At 51.7% G+C, this 13,228-nt stretch overlaps 1 protein-coding gene across 7 annotated transcripts in view; it reads right to left on the bottom strand.

Moving 5' to 3' along the window:
• INPP5B (inositol polyphosphate-5-phosphatase B) overlaps window positions 1-8,415 on the bottom strand; it is a 93,035-nt gene extending 84,620 nt beyond the window's left edge. For 4 of the 7 annotated variants that reach the window (XM_063627896.1, XM_063627899.1, XM_063627897.1 and 1 more), the window contains exons 1-6: window positions 8,335-8,399; window positions 7,599-7,681; window positions 7,138-7,232; window positions 4,873-4,970; window positions 4,718-4,747; window positions 1,773-1,883 (exon numbers count right to left, since the gene is read on the bottom strand). In XM_063627896.1, the coding sequence (XP_063483966.1) occupies window positions 1,773-1,883; window positions 4,718-4,747; window positions 4,873-4,970; window positions 7,138-7,232; window positions 7,599-7,655 (391 nt within the window). In that variant the 5' untranslated portion in view covers window positions 7,656-7,681; window positions 8,335-8,399. Of the gene's footprint in view, window positions 1-902; window positions 922-1,772; window positions 1,884-4,717; window positions 4,748-4,872; window positions 4,971-7,137; window positions 7,239-7,598; window positions 7,682-8,334 lie in introns of those variants that run through there. The other 3 variants (XM_055255245.2, XM_055255246.2, XM_055255249.1) reach the window with 3 other exon arrangements.
• Window positions 8,416-13,228: the final 4,813 nt, after the last annotated feature.

Here is a 13,228-nt window from a genome sequence, read left to right as displayed (position 1 = left end):
CATGCTGTGGTTCAGTGGCTCAATCATAGCTCAATGTAGCCTTGAACTCCTGGGCTCCAGTGATCCTCCTGCCTTAGCCTCCCAAGTAGTTGGGATTACAAGCAAGCTACTAAGCCTAGCTGTTTCTTCTGCTTCCTTTTCCCTTATCCCCTAGTTTGAATCCAAGGGCACTCCCCTTCCTGGCACAGCAAGCAAAATAAAGTGAAGCCCCTGGAGGCTCAGGCTCCACAGCAAGACGACAGAGAAGACCAGCCCTCTCCTGTTGCCACAAAGACAAGAGATAGCTTGAAAGCAAACAGCTAAAAGTGCTGGGTAAACATTTAAGCCCCAGCACCTGTTGGCTTGAATTTGCATGTTCTAGGACTAATCCTGTGCTCTGTACACAAACTCTCCTTTACCTGCAGGGCTAATGTCCCATTCTAAACAAATTTTGTCCTAGAGGCCACTAACGTTTCACTGCTAGCCCAAAGCTAGACCATTTTCTCAGCGGCAGTGAGTGACAGCAGGGTTCAAGGGCAGGAGAGCCAATATGACAGATGGTTCTAGCTGTGAGTTCTAGCTGTGGGTGGCAGAGAGAGGGAAGTTGGGCCGCCTGAAGCTGCTTAGTCTGCCAACTTGTAAGAGATTCTGCATCACAGTCACAACCTATCCTGTGCAACCCTGCCCAGAGCCAGGAGAGCAAAGGGGTCCTGCCGTAGTTAACACTCAACTCCAGAAACTGTAAACACAAAAGCAAACACCATGGTTGGCTGGCAGCCTGGGGGCACTATGGCTTTACACCAGCAGCTTCGAAAGGACACAGAAACCATGGGGTAGGAGTCCAAAGGGTGGAAGGTCAACTGGAGAAGGTAGGTGAATACCCAGCCACCCACCCACACCCGGGAGCCTGGGGTCTTACCTACCTGGACAGGCCCTGGCAACTTCGTGCCAACACCCCAGAAGTCCCCTGGCATTCCTCTTCCCCATCATATACCTCTCACTTTCAGCTAAAGTAGTAAGTATCTTGATATTTATTTATGTATTTATTTTTAAAAGATGGGGTCTCCCTGTGTTGCCCGGGCCAGACTTGAACTCCTGGGCTCAATCTTCCCACCTCAGCTTCTGAGTAGCTGGGACTATAGAGGCATAACACGATGCCCAGCTATCTTGATTTTTCTACAAATACCTTCCTTGCTTTGTTTTTTCCTTAGATTTTTTTTCCTTACTTAAGTATGCAACCCTAAAGAAGAAAGCTTATTTTTTTTGCCTGTTTCTAAACTTTATGTATATAGAATCATAAAACACATATTTTGACTTGTATTGCTCAGTATTTTGTTCGGGAGATTCATTAATGATGTTGTATGTCACTCCATGCTGTTGTTCTTCTCAATTCTAAATGGTATTTCATAATAAGAATACATCACAGCCTCCTGAGTAGTGAGGACTACAGGTGCCCGCCACCATGCCCAGCTAATATTTTGTATTTTTAGTAGAGACAGGGTTTTGCCATGTTGGCCAGGCTGGTCTTGAACTCCTGGCCTCAAGTGATCCGCCTGCCTCAGCCTCCCAAAGTGCTGGGATTACAGCTGTGAGCCACTGCACCCAGAAACTGTAAACACAAAAGCAAACACCATGGTTGGCTGGCAGCCTGGGGGCACTATGGCTTTACACCAGCAGCTTCGAAAGGACACAGAAACCATGGGGTAGGAGTCCAAAGGGTGGAAGGTCAACTGGAGAAGGTAGGTGAATACCCAGCCACCCACCCACACCCGGAAGCCTGGGGTCTTACCTACCTGGACAGGCCCTGGCAACTTCGTGGAGGAACATCCTGGTTTGTGAACCAAAGGGTAGCTGGAATACGAGGCTAAGCTCTGCTGTGTCCAGCTGGACGGTCACATCTGAGCCTGCACAAAGGAGGCAGGAAATGAACGCTTGGCTGCCAGGAGCTAAGTGCTTGACGCAGCCTAAGCCTCAGAATGGAGAATCAGCAACCCAGACTCCCAAAGCCCCTTCAGCCCTTAAGCAACTTAGTTGGGACGGCTGCTGGGACAACAAGGAAACCCTCTGTACCCTGAGTTCCAAATTAACATCATCCCCTCTTTATAGAGGAGGCAGACGAAGGCTCTGAAAAGTCAATAAGCCTCAACTGCAGTACTAGATGGAAGTGGGAGAGAACAGGTTCTTGGGATGTGTAGTCTGTTCCCCTCCTAATGAAATGAAAAGCACATAGAGGCAGACAAGAGGGGATGTCCATGGGTCAGTCTACCTGACTGTGCCAGGTAGTGTGATAGGCACAGGGAATACCATGGTGAAGAGGATACGTGTGGGCCCATCTCAGGGAGCTAGACTGTAGAAGGCTTCCCTATTCATAGCATATACCCAATACCGGGCACATGGTGAGCACTCAAACCGTGTGCTGAACTAACAGACAAACAGAAGCAACCTAGCAGAGTGATTAAGAGTGTGGGCTAGGCCGGGCATAGTGACCCATGCCTGTAATCCCAGCACTTTGGGAGGCCAGGGCAGGAGGATTACTTAAAGCCAGGAGTTTGAGACCAGCTTGGAAAACACAGTGAGACCCAACCCCCGCTCCCCGCCCAATCTCTATAAAAAATTAGCCAGATGTGGAGTCCCAGCTACTTGGGAGGCTGAGGTGGGAGGATCGCCTGAGCCCAGGAGGTTGAGGCTGAAGTGAGCCATATTTGTGCCACTGCACTCCAGCCCGAGTGACAGAGCAAAATCCTGTCTCAAAAAATAAAATAAAATAAAATAATGTGGGCTCTAGAATCTGAATTCTCTGAGTTTGAATCTTGGTTCCACCCCTTACTAACCTGTTTAATTTCTCTGGGCCTCAGTTACCTTGTCCATAAAATGGAGATGAAAACAGTGATAACCTCATAGAGCTGTGAGAAAAGCCTGATTTAGGCCGGGCATGGTAGCTCACACCTGTAATCCCAGCACTTTGGGAGGCCGAGGCGGGCGGATCACGAGGTTAGGAGATCGAGACCATCCTGGCCAACACGGTGAAACCCCGTCTCTACTAAAAAAAATACAAAAAATTAGCCGGGCGTGGTGGCAGGCGCCTGTAGTCCCAGCTACTCGGGAGGCTGAGGCAGGAGAATGGCGTGAACCCGGGAGGTGGAGCTTGCAGTGAACTGAGATCGCACCACTGCACTCCAGCCTGGGTGACAGAGCGAGACTCTGTCTCAAAAAAAAAAGAGAAAAGCGTGATTTGGTGTATGTAAAACTTCTAGCACAATGCTGGCATGGGATAATCATTGACTCGTTATTTGCTTCTATTATTATTATTATTTATTTATTTATTTATTTTTTTTAGACGGAGTCTCGCTCTGTCGCCCAGGCTGGAGTGCAGTGGCGCAATCTCGGCTCACTGCAAGCTCCGCCTCCCGGGTTCACGCCATTCTCCTGCCTCAGCCTCTCCGAGTAGCTGGGACTACAGGCGCCCGCCACCACGCCCGGCTAATTTTTTGTATTTTTTTTTTAGTAGAGACGGGGTTTCACCGTGGTCTCGATCTCCTGACCTCATGATCCGCCCGCCTCGGCCTCCCAAAGTGCTGGGATTACAAGCGTGAGCCACCGCGCCTGGCCAGTATTTGCTTCTATTATTATTATTGTTGTATAGCAAAGAAGACAGACATTAAATATGTCAATATATAGAATTACATCACTGATTGAGAGAGGCTGGCAAAAATAAGAAAAAGGCAAGCCAGGCATGGTGGCTCACACCTATGATCGAAGCACTTTGGGAGGCCGAGGCAGGTGGATCACCTGAGGTCAGGAGTTCAAGACCAGCCTGGCCAACATGGCAAAACCCCGCCTCTACGGAAAATACAAAAGTTAGCTGGGCATGGTGGTGGGTGCCTGTAATCCTACCTACTTGGGAGGCAGAGGCAGGGGAATCACTTGAACCTGGGAGGTGGAGGTTGCAGTGAGCCAAGATCATGCCACTGCACCCCAGCCTGGGTGACAGAGTGAGATTCTGTCAAGAAAGAGAGAGAGAGAGGAAGGAAGGGAGGGAGGGAGGGACAGACACATGTATCCATGGGATACAAAACAATTTCAGGGTTTTTGGGGGGGGGGTTTTGTTTGTTTTTTGAGATGGAGTTTCACTCTTGTTGCCCAGGCTGGAGTGCAATGGTGCGATCTTGGCTCACCACAACCTCCGCCTCCCAGGTTCAAGCAATTCTCCTGCCTTAGCCTCTCGAGTAGGTGGGATTACAGGCATGCACCACCACGCCTGGCTAATTTTGTATTTTTAGTAGAGACGGGGTTTCTCCGTATTGGTCAGACTGGTCTTGAACTCCTGACCTTGTGATCTCAGCCTCCCAAAGTGCTGGGATTACAGGCGTGAGCCACCGACCTGGCCTAATTTCAGGGGTTTAACAAAGGCTGCCTGGGAAGAGAAACGCATGAATGGAAGCCCTGAAGGCTGAGTAGGAGTTAGCCAGGTGAAGAGATGTGAGGCTTGCAGGAGGAGGGGACAGCGTGTGTAGGGGCTCCGGGGTGAGAACCTGTGATATCGGGGGAGACGGAAACAGCAGCAAGGAGGAGAGTGATGGGAGATGAGCCCACGGAGATGGGCTGTGCCAGATCCTACAGGGTCTTACTTGCTGCAATAAGTTTACCAGGGGGTGCTCTTACTTTACACCATTCTTCTCTCTCCGAAAATCAGGCACCCTCTGCCCCAAGTGGGACCCAGACCAAGAGGACCACTCACCAAGGATGTAGAGTTCGCCATCTGGGGACACTGTGGGGAGGGAAATGAGAATGCCCTTAGCAATTGAGCTTACTCCCCCTTGCCCCCCCATCAAGGACAAAGATGACCTGGGGGCCCATAGGAGAGGATTCATACCACCCAGCCCCCTGTGGCACCTTCTTCCAGCGTAAAATCCCGCGAGACTGGCACTATCTGGTCCAGAGAGACATCGTCCCCGGTAATGGCCATCCTCCGGTGCGTATAGAGGAAGAGACTAAGGGCAGGAAGCAGAGGTGAGGAGGGGGCCCGCTGGCTGTCCCTCAGCCCTATCTTGGAGGCCTCGGGGTGCTTACACTCCCTCGTTGGTCCCTAACACTGTGCTGGTGGTGCCCTGGCTAGGCACACTCCTCATGCCATCTCTGTCTATGGTGCCCATCAGAGACTGCAGTTTTATGGATGAGGTCATCAAACCAGAACTTTTCTCATCTGCAGGAGCCCCTGATTGTTAGTAAAACACAAACACATGTTTGATCTAACCATGGTGCATTCTAGCACTGTATGTGACAAGAACAGTGCAACCTTAGCTATCCACTTCTCTCCCTGAACCTCTTTCCCATCTGTAAAAGTGGGGTAATGGATCAGAAAATGTCTAAGGCCCCCCCCTCCCAGCTCCTAGACCCTGGGTCACTTACCAGCTATGAGACCTTTGACAACTATTACTCTTTCTCTGCTTCTGTGTGGTATGTGGGTGTTACTAGACAACATTTATCGAGCACTTTCTTTTTTTATTTATTATATTTTTTAAATCATTTGAAATAGAGATAGGGGTCTCACTATATTGCCCAGGCTGGTCTTGAACTCCTGAGCTCAAGCAGTCCTCCCAGCTCAGACTCCCAAAGTGTTGGGATTACAGGCGTGAGCCACTGCACCTGGCCTTACTGAGCACTTTCTACGAACTCCATGGTGTTAGTTTTTTTTCTTTTTTATAGAGACAGGGTCTTGCTGTGTTGCCCAGGCTGTAGTGCAATCATAGTTCACTGTAATCTCAAACTCCTCGGCTCATATGATCCTCCCACCTCAACCTCCTGAGTATCTGAGACTACAGGCATATACCACCACGCCCAGCTAATTTGCTTATTTTTTGTAGAGATGGAGCTGGTGGGCGGGGGGTGGAGGGGGTGTCTCACTATGTTGCCCAAGCTGGTCTCGAACTCCTAGGCTCAAGAAATCTTCCTTCCTCAGCCTCCCAAAGTGTTGGGATTACAAGCATGAGCCACTGCACCTGGCCTAACTCACTTTACTCTTTTTTTTTTTTTTTTTTTTTTTGAGATGGAGTCTCGCTCTGTCGCCCAGGCTGGAGTGTAGTAGCGCGATCTCGGCTCACTGCAAGCTCTGCGTCCCGGGTTCACGCCATTCTCCTGCCTCAGCCTCCTGAGTAGCTGGGACTACAGGCGCCCGCTACTGCGCCCGGCTAATTTTTTGCATTTTTAGTAGAGACGGGGTTTCACCGTGTTGGCCAGGATGGTCTCGATCTCCTGACCTCGTGATCCGCCCGCCTCGGCCTCCCAAAGTGCTGGGATTACAGGCGTGAACCACCGTGCCCGGCCTTCACTTTACTCTTTAATATGGACAAATCGAGGAGTAAAACAACTTGCTCAAGATCATGTGGTTCCACCAGGTGTGATGGCTCATGCCTAAAATTCCAACACTTTGGGAGGCTGAAGCGGGAGAATGACTTGAGGCCAGGAGTTACAGCGTGCAGCTATGAGTGCACCACTGCACTCTAGCCTGGGTGACAGAAAGAGACCCCGTCTCTAAAGGAAAGGTCACGTGAGGCTGGGCGCGCTGGTTCATGCCTGTAATCCTAGCACTTTGGGAGGCCAAGGCAGGTGGATAACTTGAGGTCAGGACTTCAAGACCAGCCTGGCCAACGTGGTGAAACCACGTCTCTACTAAAAATACAGAAATGAGCCAGGCATGGTGTCGGGCACCTCTGTAATACCAGCTCATCAAGAGGCTGAGGCACAAGAATTGCTTGAACCTGGGACGCAGAGGTTGCAGTGAGCCAAGATCACGCCACTGCACTCCAGCCTAGGCGAAGAGCAAGACTCCGTCTCAAAACAAACAAACAATAGATCATGTGGCTTGTTAGTAACAAAGCCTGGGTTTGAACCCAGGCATTTGGACCACGAGGCTCAAGATCTGGACTAGTATGTTAAACTATCTCTTCTCAAGAAACTTCCTCCTTAGATCTTGAGGATTATGAGTTAGTACCTGTGCAGGGTTTAGAATATAGTGTTCAAAAAATATTAACTGTTATTGTGATAATTATTCTAGGAGACTCAGACCCTGCCCTGGAGGAACGGTTGAAGTTCAGCTGGAGGGTGCAGTGATGAACAACCCCATGGCCCAGACAGGTGGGGACCAAGCCCCTCACTCACGCGTGTTCCTGGCCGCCGTGCTCCAGGCGGTAGCGCACGAGTCCCAGGAGGCGGCTCTGCCGGCTGTCCCCCTCACACAGCACACCTTGCACCGCCTGGGGCTCAGAGTCAAGGGAAGACAACCCAGAAGCGAGGCCTCTCCCGACCCAGGCTGTCCCACCTTCCCTCTGTTCCCCTGCCCCCCAGATTCACTGTGTGGCCTTGGGTAAGTCACTCTCTAAGCCTTCCTTATCTATGAAATGAGGATAATAATCCCCAACTTTATAGGGAGTTAGGAGGATAACTGCATATTTAAAGCATCTGGTGGAGAGTCCAGGACTCAGTAAGTACTTAGTAAATACTGATTTCCTTCTCCCCTGACGGTTCAGAGGGGCAGGAGAGGGGATAGACACCTCGACACCTTCCATTCCTCTTCCCAAGGCAGGGCAGGCTCCGGGCTGCAGTTAGCACAGGAAGGATATGATGACGCAGTATTCCCCCTCAGCCAGCGTCTCCTGGATTGCCACAGACTGGTCCATGCTGGCCCCTGCTGAGCGCACACACCCTGTGGGAGGGGAGATGGGAGCCCCCTTTGGTCAACAAGTTACGCATGGGGTGATGGAACTGCCTCAGAGGAGTGGGGGGCAGGAGGGAGGGGCCTTTGCAGAGGGAGATGGTACTGGGGAGGCCTGATCCTCCTCCTCCTCCTCTTTGTCCTCCCTAGAATAGGCCTTTCAGTTTTTAGGGATAGGGGTCCAGTCCCTTTGCCCCGCTGGGATCTACAGTTTGCTATACTGCCTTTGTCTGGGAGGGCATCCAGTTGCTCTTGAGTGTGGTCTATCCTTGTTGGAAGTGGGGTGTGTGGATTGGAGAAGGGGATCTGGTCCCTTTGCTCCTAGGACAGGGCTCTTCCTCTCTTTTGGGGACAGTTTTTGTTCTGCTAGCGCCTCTCTGGGAGGTGTCAGTGGTGTGTCTGTGTGGGGTTCAGGGAACATCCCCTTACTGTCATTCAGGAGGGTCCCATTCCTCTTTCCTTGGAGACAGGAAGCATCCCATTGCTGCTTTCCCTTCACCCCCGCCCCAGCAGGCCCATTGCATCAGCTGCAGGCCGGGGGTGGGGGGTGTCCCAGCCCTCAGCTTGCCCACTCCCTCCTGCCCAGCCCTGCCCTGGCTTTCCTGCTCTGCTCCCACCCACAGCTCCCTGACATTGTCACCTACCTCCTGAGCTGTCACCACAGGGCGCACAGGACTCCACTGCCCCAGGTTCCGGGACAGTGACTACATTTCCCAACACCCCCTGCGCCACACAGTGGTCACTCAGCCTGCAAGTCCCAGCATGCCCAAGTCAATCGTGGGGTGGGGAGTCTCTCCATCCCCGTTAACCCTTTAGGTCCTGGGGTACACTGGGCTCCCTATACCAGAAAGGTTTTCTAATGATTGCCCTCACTTCCATCCCCAGCCCTCTAGGTCATGGGGCCAGAGCTTCCCGCCCAGAAGGAAGATGGTCACATTTTATCTTAGGGGAAGAATATAATGCATTTTTATTTTCTCCTTAGTTCCATCCTCAGCTCTTCTCACTCCAGGGTAGATAACCCGGACCTCTACTGAAACTCTTCCCCTAAAATAACTACCCTCTCCTGGTTTAATGGAGGGAGAACCAGACTATGAAGAACCATTATGTCCATTTTCCAGGTGGAGAAACTGAGCCTTGGATAGGGTAAGCAGTTTGACATTAAGTTCTGCAGCTAGCAGGTGGCAACACTGGGACTCCACTGAAAGTCTGACTGCAACTCCTGGGCCATTTATACCGCCACGCACTGCCCTATTTCCTCCTCAGTCCCACCCAGCCCTCCTGCCACACAGAGCTGTTTGAGGCTACTGGGTGTGAATGCACTTTATTTTATTTTATTTTATTTTTTTGAGACGGAGTCTCGCTCTGTCGCCCAGGCTGGAGTGCAGTGGTGCAATCTCAGCTCACTGCAAGCTCCACCTCCCAGGTTCACGCCATTCTCCTGCCTCAGCCTCTCTGAGTAGCTGGGACTACAGGCGCCCGCCACCATGCCCGGCTAATTTTTTGTATTTTTAGTAGAGACAGGGTTTCACCGTGGTCTCGATCTCCTGACCTCGTGATCTACCCACCTCGGCCTCCCAAAGTGCTGGGATTACAAGCGTGAGCCACCGCGCCCGGCCTGAACGCACTTTATGACACTGTTCCTGTGCGGCAACGTCCTTCCCCTGATCCGCCTGGCTGTGTGACCTTGGCCAAGACCTTTCTTCCCTTGGGACTCAATTTTCCCATCTAAGATAAGGAGGTTACCCCAGATGGACAAAAAGAGACAGCACAGGGACTGGGAACAGTGGCTCATGCCTGTAATCCCGGCACTTTGGAAGGCCAAGGAGAGAGGATCGCTTGAGGCCAGGAGTTTGAGACCTCATCTCTAAAAAAAATTTAAAAAAATTTAGCCGGGTATGGTGGTGCATGCCTGTAGTCCCAGCTACTTGGGAGGCTGAGGTGGGAGGATTGCTTGAGCCCAGGAGTTCAAGGCTGCAGTGAGCTGTGATTGCTCACCCAGCTCAGATAAGGAATGCTAGGATCATTCTCACTTGGCCTATTGGCCATTTAATTAAGCTGTAAGCTCCCGTTGGACAGGACTATGCCTTTTCATCAACACACCAGCAGTTTCTGGCACACAGTTATCTATGGAGTTAGTGAATTACTTTCTGAACTATTTTAATAAATACACCTTATCTCAAGCTTTGACCCAAACTGAAGGAATGGGCCTTCAGTGCTGGGGAGGGGGTGACTGTTGTGACTTGTGAACAGTTTCCTTTCCTCTTTCCCCAAGTGAAGTGGCCGTCCTAATGACCAGTTCAACTTTGCATATGTAAACCCCTGCCAGAAACAGTCATTGCCTTCTTCTCAGTCCATTCCTTTTCCTGGAAACATCCACAGCACAAATGGAGCTCAAGTTTATTTGAATTCAGTGTCAAAGTCATGTGGAGGATGAGGGGAAAGGGAATTGACTCAGACCCTTAGGATCAAGGGGTGGGGTCACTGCAGGGAAGCAGAGGAACCCCAATTCCAGCCCTGCTCTTAGTGTCAAAGCCTGGGGAGGAGGATCTGGGGAAAGTAGATGGGGCTGTGTGCTTCTTATGATGAAGAAACTGTCCCTACAGGATTTTGGGGTCCTCCCACTGGGTGGGGGTCAGGCAGGTTTTCTGTTTTTCCAGACAAACCCTATCCTCTCCCCGAGATTAGGGCTGAGGGCCTGCCCCCTTGGGGGGTTCTGTGGTCAGGCCTAGGCCCCAGAAGGGGAGAAGTGAGGAGCCATAAGCCCAGACCTGTGGGCTTGATAAAGGCCTTTTACTAAAGATGCAACTACAGGAATCAGAGCTGGAGGGGGACCGGAAGGCTTGTAGATCCTACAGGGTCTTGACTGTGCTCCTGGATTCTGCTGGGCCCAGCTAGGGGAGTAGGAACAGGAGCAGGGCAGAGTGGAGGAGCAGTGGCATAGCCACAGCCAGGGCCCCATGCAGGGGGTTTCCGGTGGTCCCAGGAGCTGCCTGGTTGAAGTGAAGTTTCCCATCCAGCTGGAGGCAGCTGCCTGACTTTGAGGCTTGACAGCACTCCTGGTAGCAGGGTGGGGCCACAGCCCCATGACATTGGGAGGTCCCTGCTTCACAGGCCTGGCTGCAGCCTGCAATGTAACCTGAGCTGGAGCATTTCAGCTGCAAGAAGAGGTGGGACCATTCATCTTCCCCTTGCCCCTCTTCCCCACTCAAAGGCAGAAAGTGTTAAGTGGGTCATGGGTTGAGCTCAACCTCCTTGGACCCCTAGCTTCCTGCCCACAAGATCAGTGAGTCCCTAGTGAACATACCGGGTAGTCAGAAACAAAGGGGCACATCATGGAGGTATGGAAAATTCCAGTTGCTGCCTTTGGTGTTGGCATCATGCAGAGCTCAGGGGGTCAAGCTTGCTAGACCCCAGGGCTGCTCCCAGCAGGTCTAGCTCCAGCCAGATTCTACTGCTGAGCTACCCACTCCAGGTAGAAGGAGAAAGCCATGCAGCTCTGAGGGAGGACAGCTCCCTAATTCTTGGAGCATTGCAGAGCTCACCTCACAGAAGTTCAAGCCCTCAGGGCACATGGCCACAGCTTTCTGCCCTTTGAAACAGTCACCACCTTGGCAGGAGAAAGTGGCACAGATTTTCTCCTGGAAGAGAAAGTAGGAGGAGGTTTGGGAGCCCTGTGCAGACTGAACAGGTGGTAAATGCTGGAGAGAGGCAAGGCTGGAGCCCTATCGTGCCCGTGTCACTGGCCCCATCCACCACACGCTGTCCGTTCCTGCCTCCACTTCCTAGAGCAGGCAAGTGAGAATGAGACACTCACATTTCCCTGGAGGGCTGGCAAGGTGGTGGTCACCAGGGGTGGAATGGAATGTAGCTTGTCCTCTGGGATTGTCAGGTGGGCTAGGCCTAGGAGCAGAGCAGGACTGCCTGGGGAAGTGCTGTGACACCTCTGCAAAGCCCTGACCCCCTGCCTTGCCCCCAGGGAGAGCATGATGTGTGTGGGCAGCTCACAACCTGACATCTCCCCCACCGCAGCCTGGGTGAGCACAGGAGCTTGCCCCAGGCCTCTTTGTAGCTTGTTGGGGAGTGCTGGATGGGCTGGACTGGGGAATGGTGAGGATGTTAGGAGTGGGGAATCTGAGAGGGGGTGGGGCACCAAAGGTAGAAAGCTCAGACTTGGGGAGCTAATGAGGATGGAAGATTTTCTTTGTGGTGAGACGGAGTCTCACTCTGTCACCCAGGCTGGAGTACAGCGACATGATCTCGGCTCACGGCAACCTCCGCCTCCTGCATTCAAGTGATCCTCCTGCCTCAGTATCCTGAGTACCTGGGACTACAGGTGCATGCCATCACGCCTGGCTAATTTTTCTATTTTTAGTAGAGACAGGGTTTTGCCATTGTTGGCCAGGCTGGTCTCCAACTCCTGATCTCAAATAATTCACTGCCCTCGGCCTCCCAAAGTGTTGGCATTACAGGCTTCAGCTACTGCACCTGGCCTGAGTTGGAATTTTTTTTTTTTGAGACGGAGTCTCGCTCTGTCGCCCAGGCTGGAGTGCAATGGCGCAATCTCGGCTCACTGCAAGCTCCGCCTCCCGGGTTCATGCCATTCTCCTGCCTCAGCCTCTCCGAGTAGCTGGGACTACAGGCGCCCGCCACCACACCCGGCTAATTTTTTTGTATTTTTAGTAGAGACAGGGTTTCACCGTGGTGTCAATCTCCTGACCTCGTGATCCGCCCGCCTCGGCCTCCCAAAGTGCTGCGATTACAAGCGTGAGCCACCGCGCCCAGCCTCTGAGTTGGAATTTTTAAAAGTAGATATATTAGCCAGCCTGCCTCTGCCTGGGACGAGTGCGGCACTGGTTCTTGGCAGGTTTTTAGAAAAATAAGATATAAATGTATAATATAAAGAAAAAGATTAACTTTTTTTAAAAAGTATATTTATTAAAAAACAGTTGAAGGTCTGAGTGTTGAGAGGCAAATGGGGTCTCTGGGGGATCCTGTCCCGCAGGTCTGACTTTCAGATGACTGTGCTTATAAGGCAGATCAGTGCCTTCCTGGTTGCCTTAGTTCTTTCTATTTCAGACACCACATTTGGATCCTGGGGCAGCTGCACAACTCTACCATGGCTACCTGGGCTTGGAGAATATGTGAATATTAGCTACTTTTACAAATAGGGATCTTGTAGAAGAAACAGGTAGACAGACCCACCAGTCTCTCATTCTGACCTAGCAAGCTGGTGAAGTCACTGTCGGTCCTAGTTCCCTTGTACCCTTGTATGTTGGGCTGCAGGCCCATTCCAATACAGCCCAACTCTTTTTTTTTGAGATGGGGCCTCACTATATCGCCCAGGCTGGTCTCAAACTCCTAGGTTCAAAGGATCTTCTAGCCTCAGCCTCCTGAGTAGCTGGGACTACAGTGTGTGGCACCATGCCCCCCCCCCTTTTTTTTTTAATGAGACAGGGTCTCACTATGTTACCTAGGCTGGTCTCAAGCAACCCTCCTGCCTCAGCCTCCCAAGTAGCTGGGACTACAGGCACAAGCCAC

The sequence above is a fragment of the Symphalangus syndactylus genome, chromosome 12, assembly GCF_028878055.3.
Source record: "Symphalangus syndactylus isolate Jambi chromosome 12, NHGRI_mSymSyn1-v2.1_pri, whole genome shotgun sequence".
NCBI classification, from domain to species: domain Eukaryota; kingdom Metazoa; phylum Chordata; class Mammalia; order Primates; family Hylobatidae; genus Symphalangus; species Symphalangus syndactylus.
Note: the sequence above shows the minus strand (reverse complement) of the source record. Positions and strands in the feature narration are given on the sequence as shown.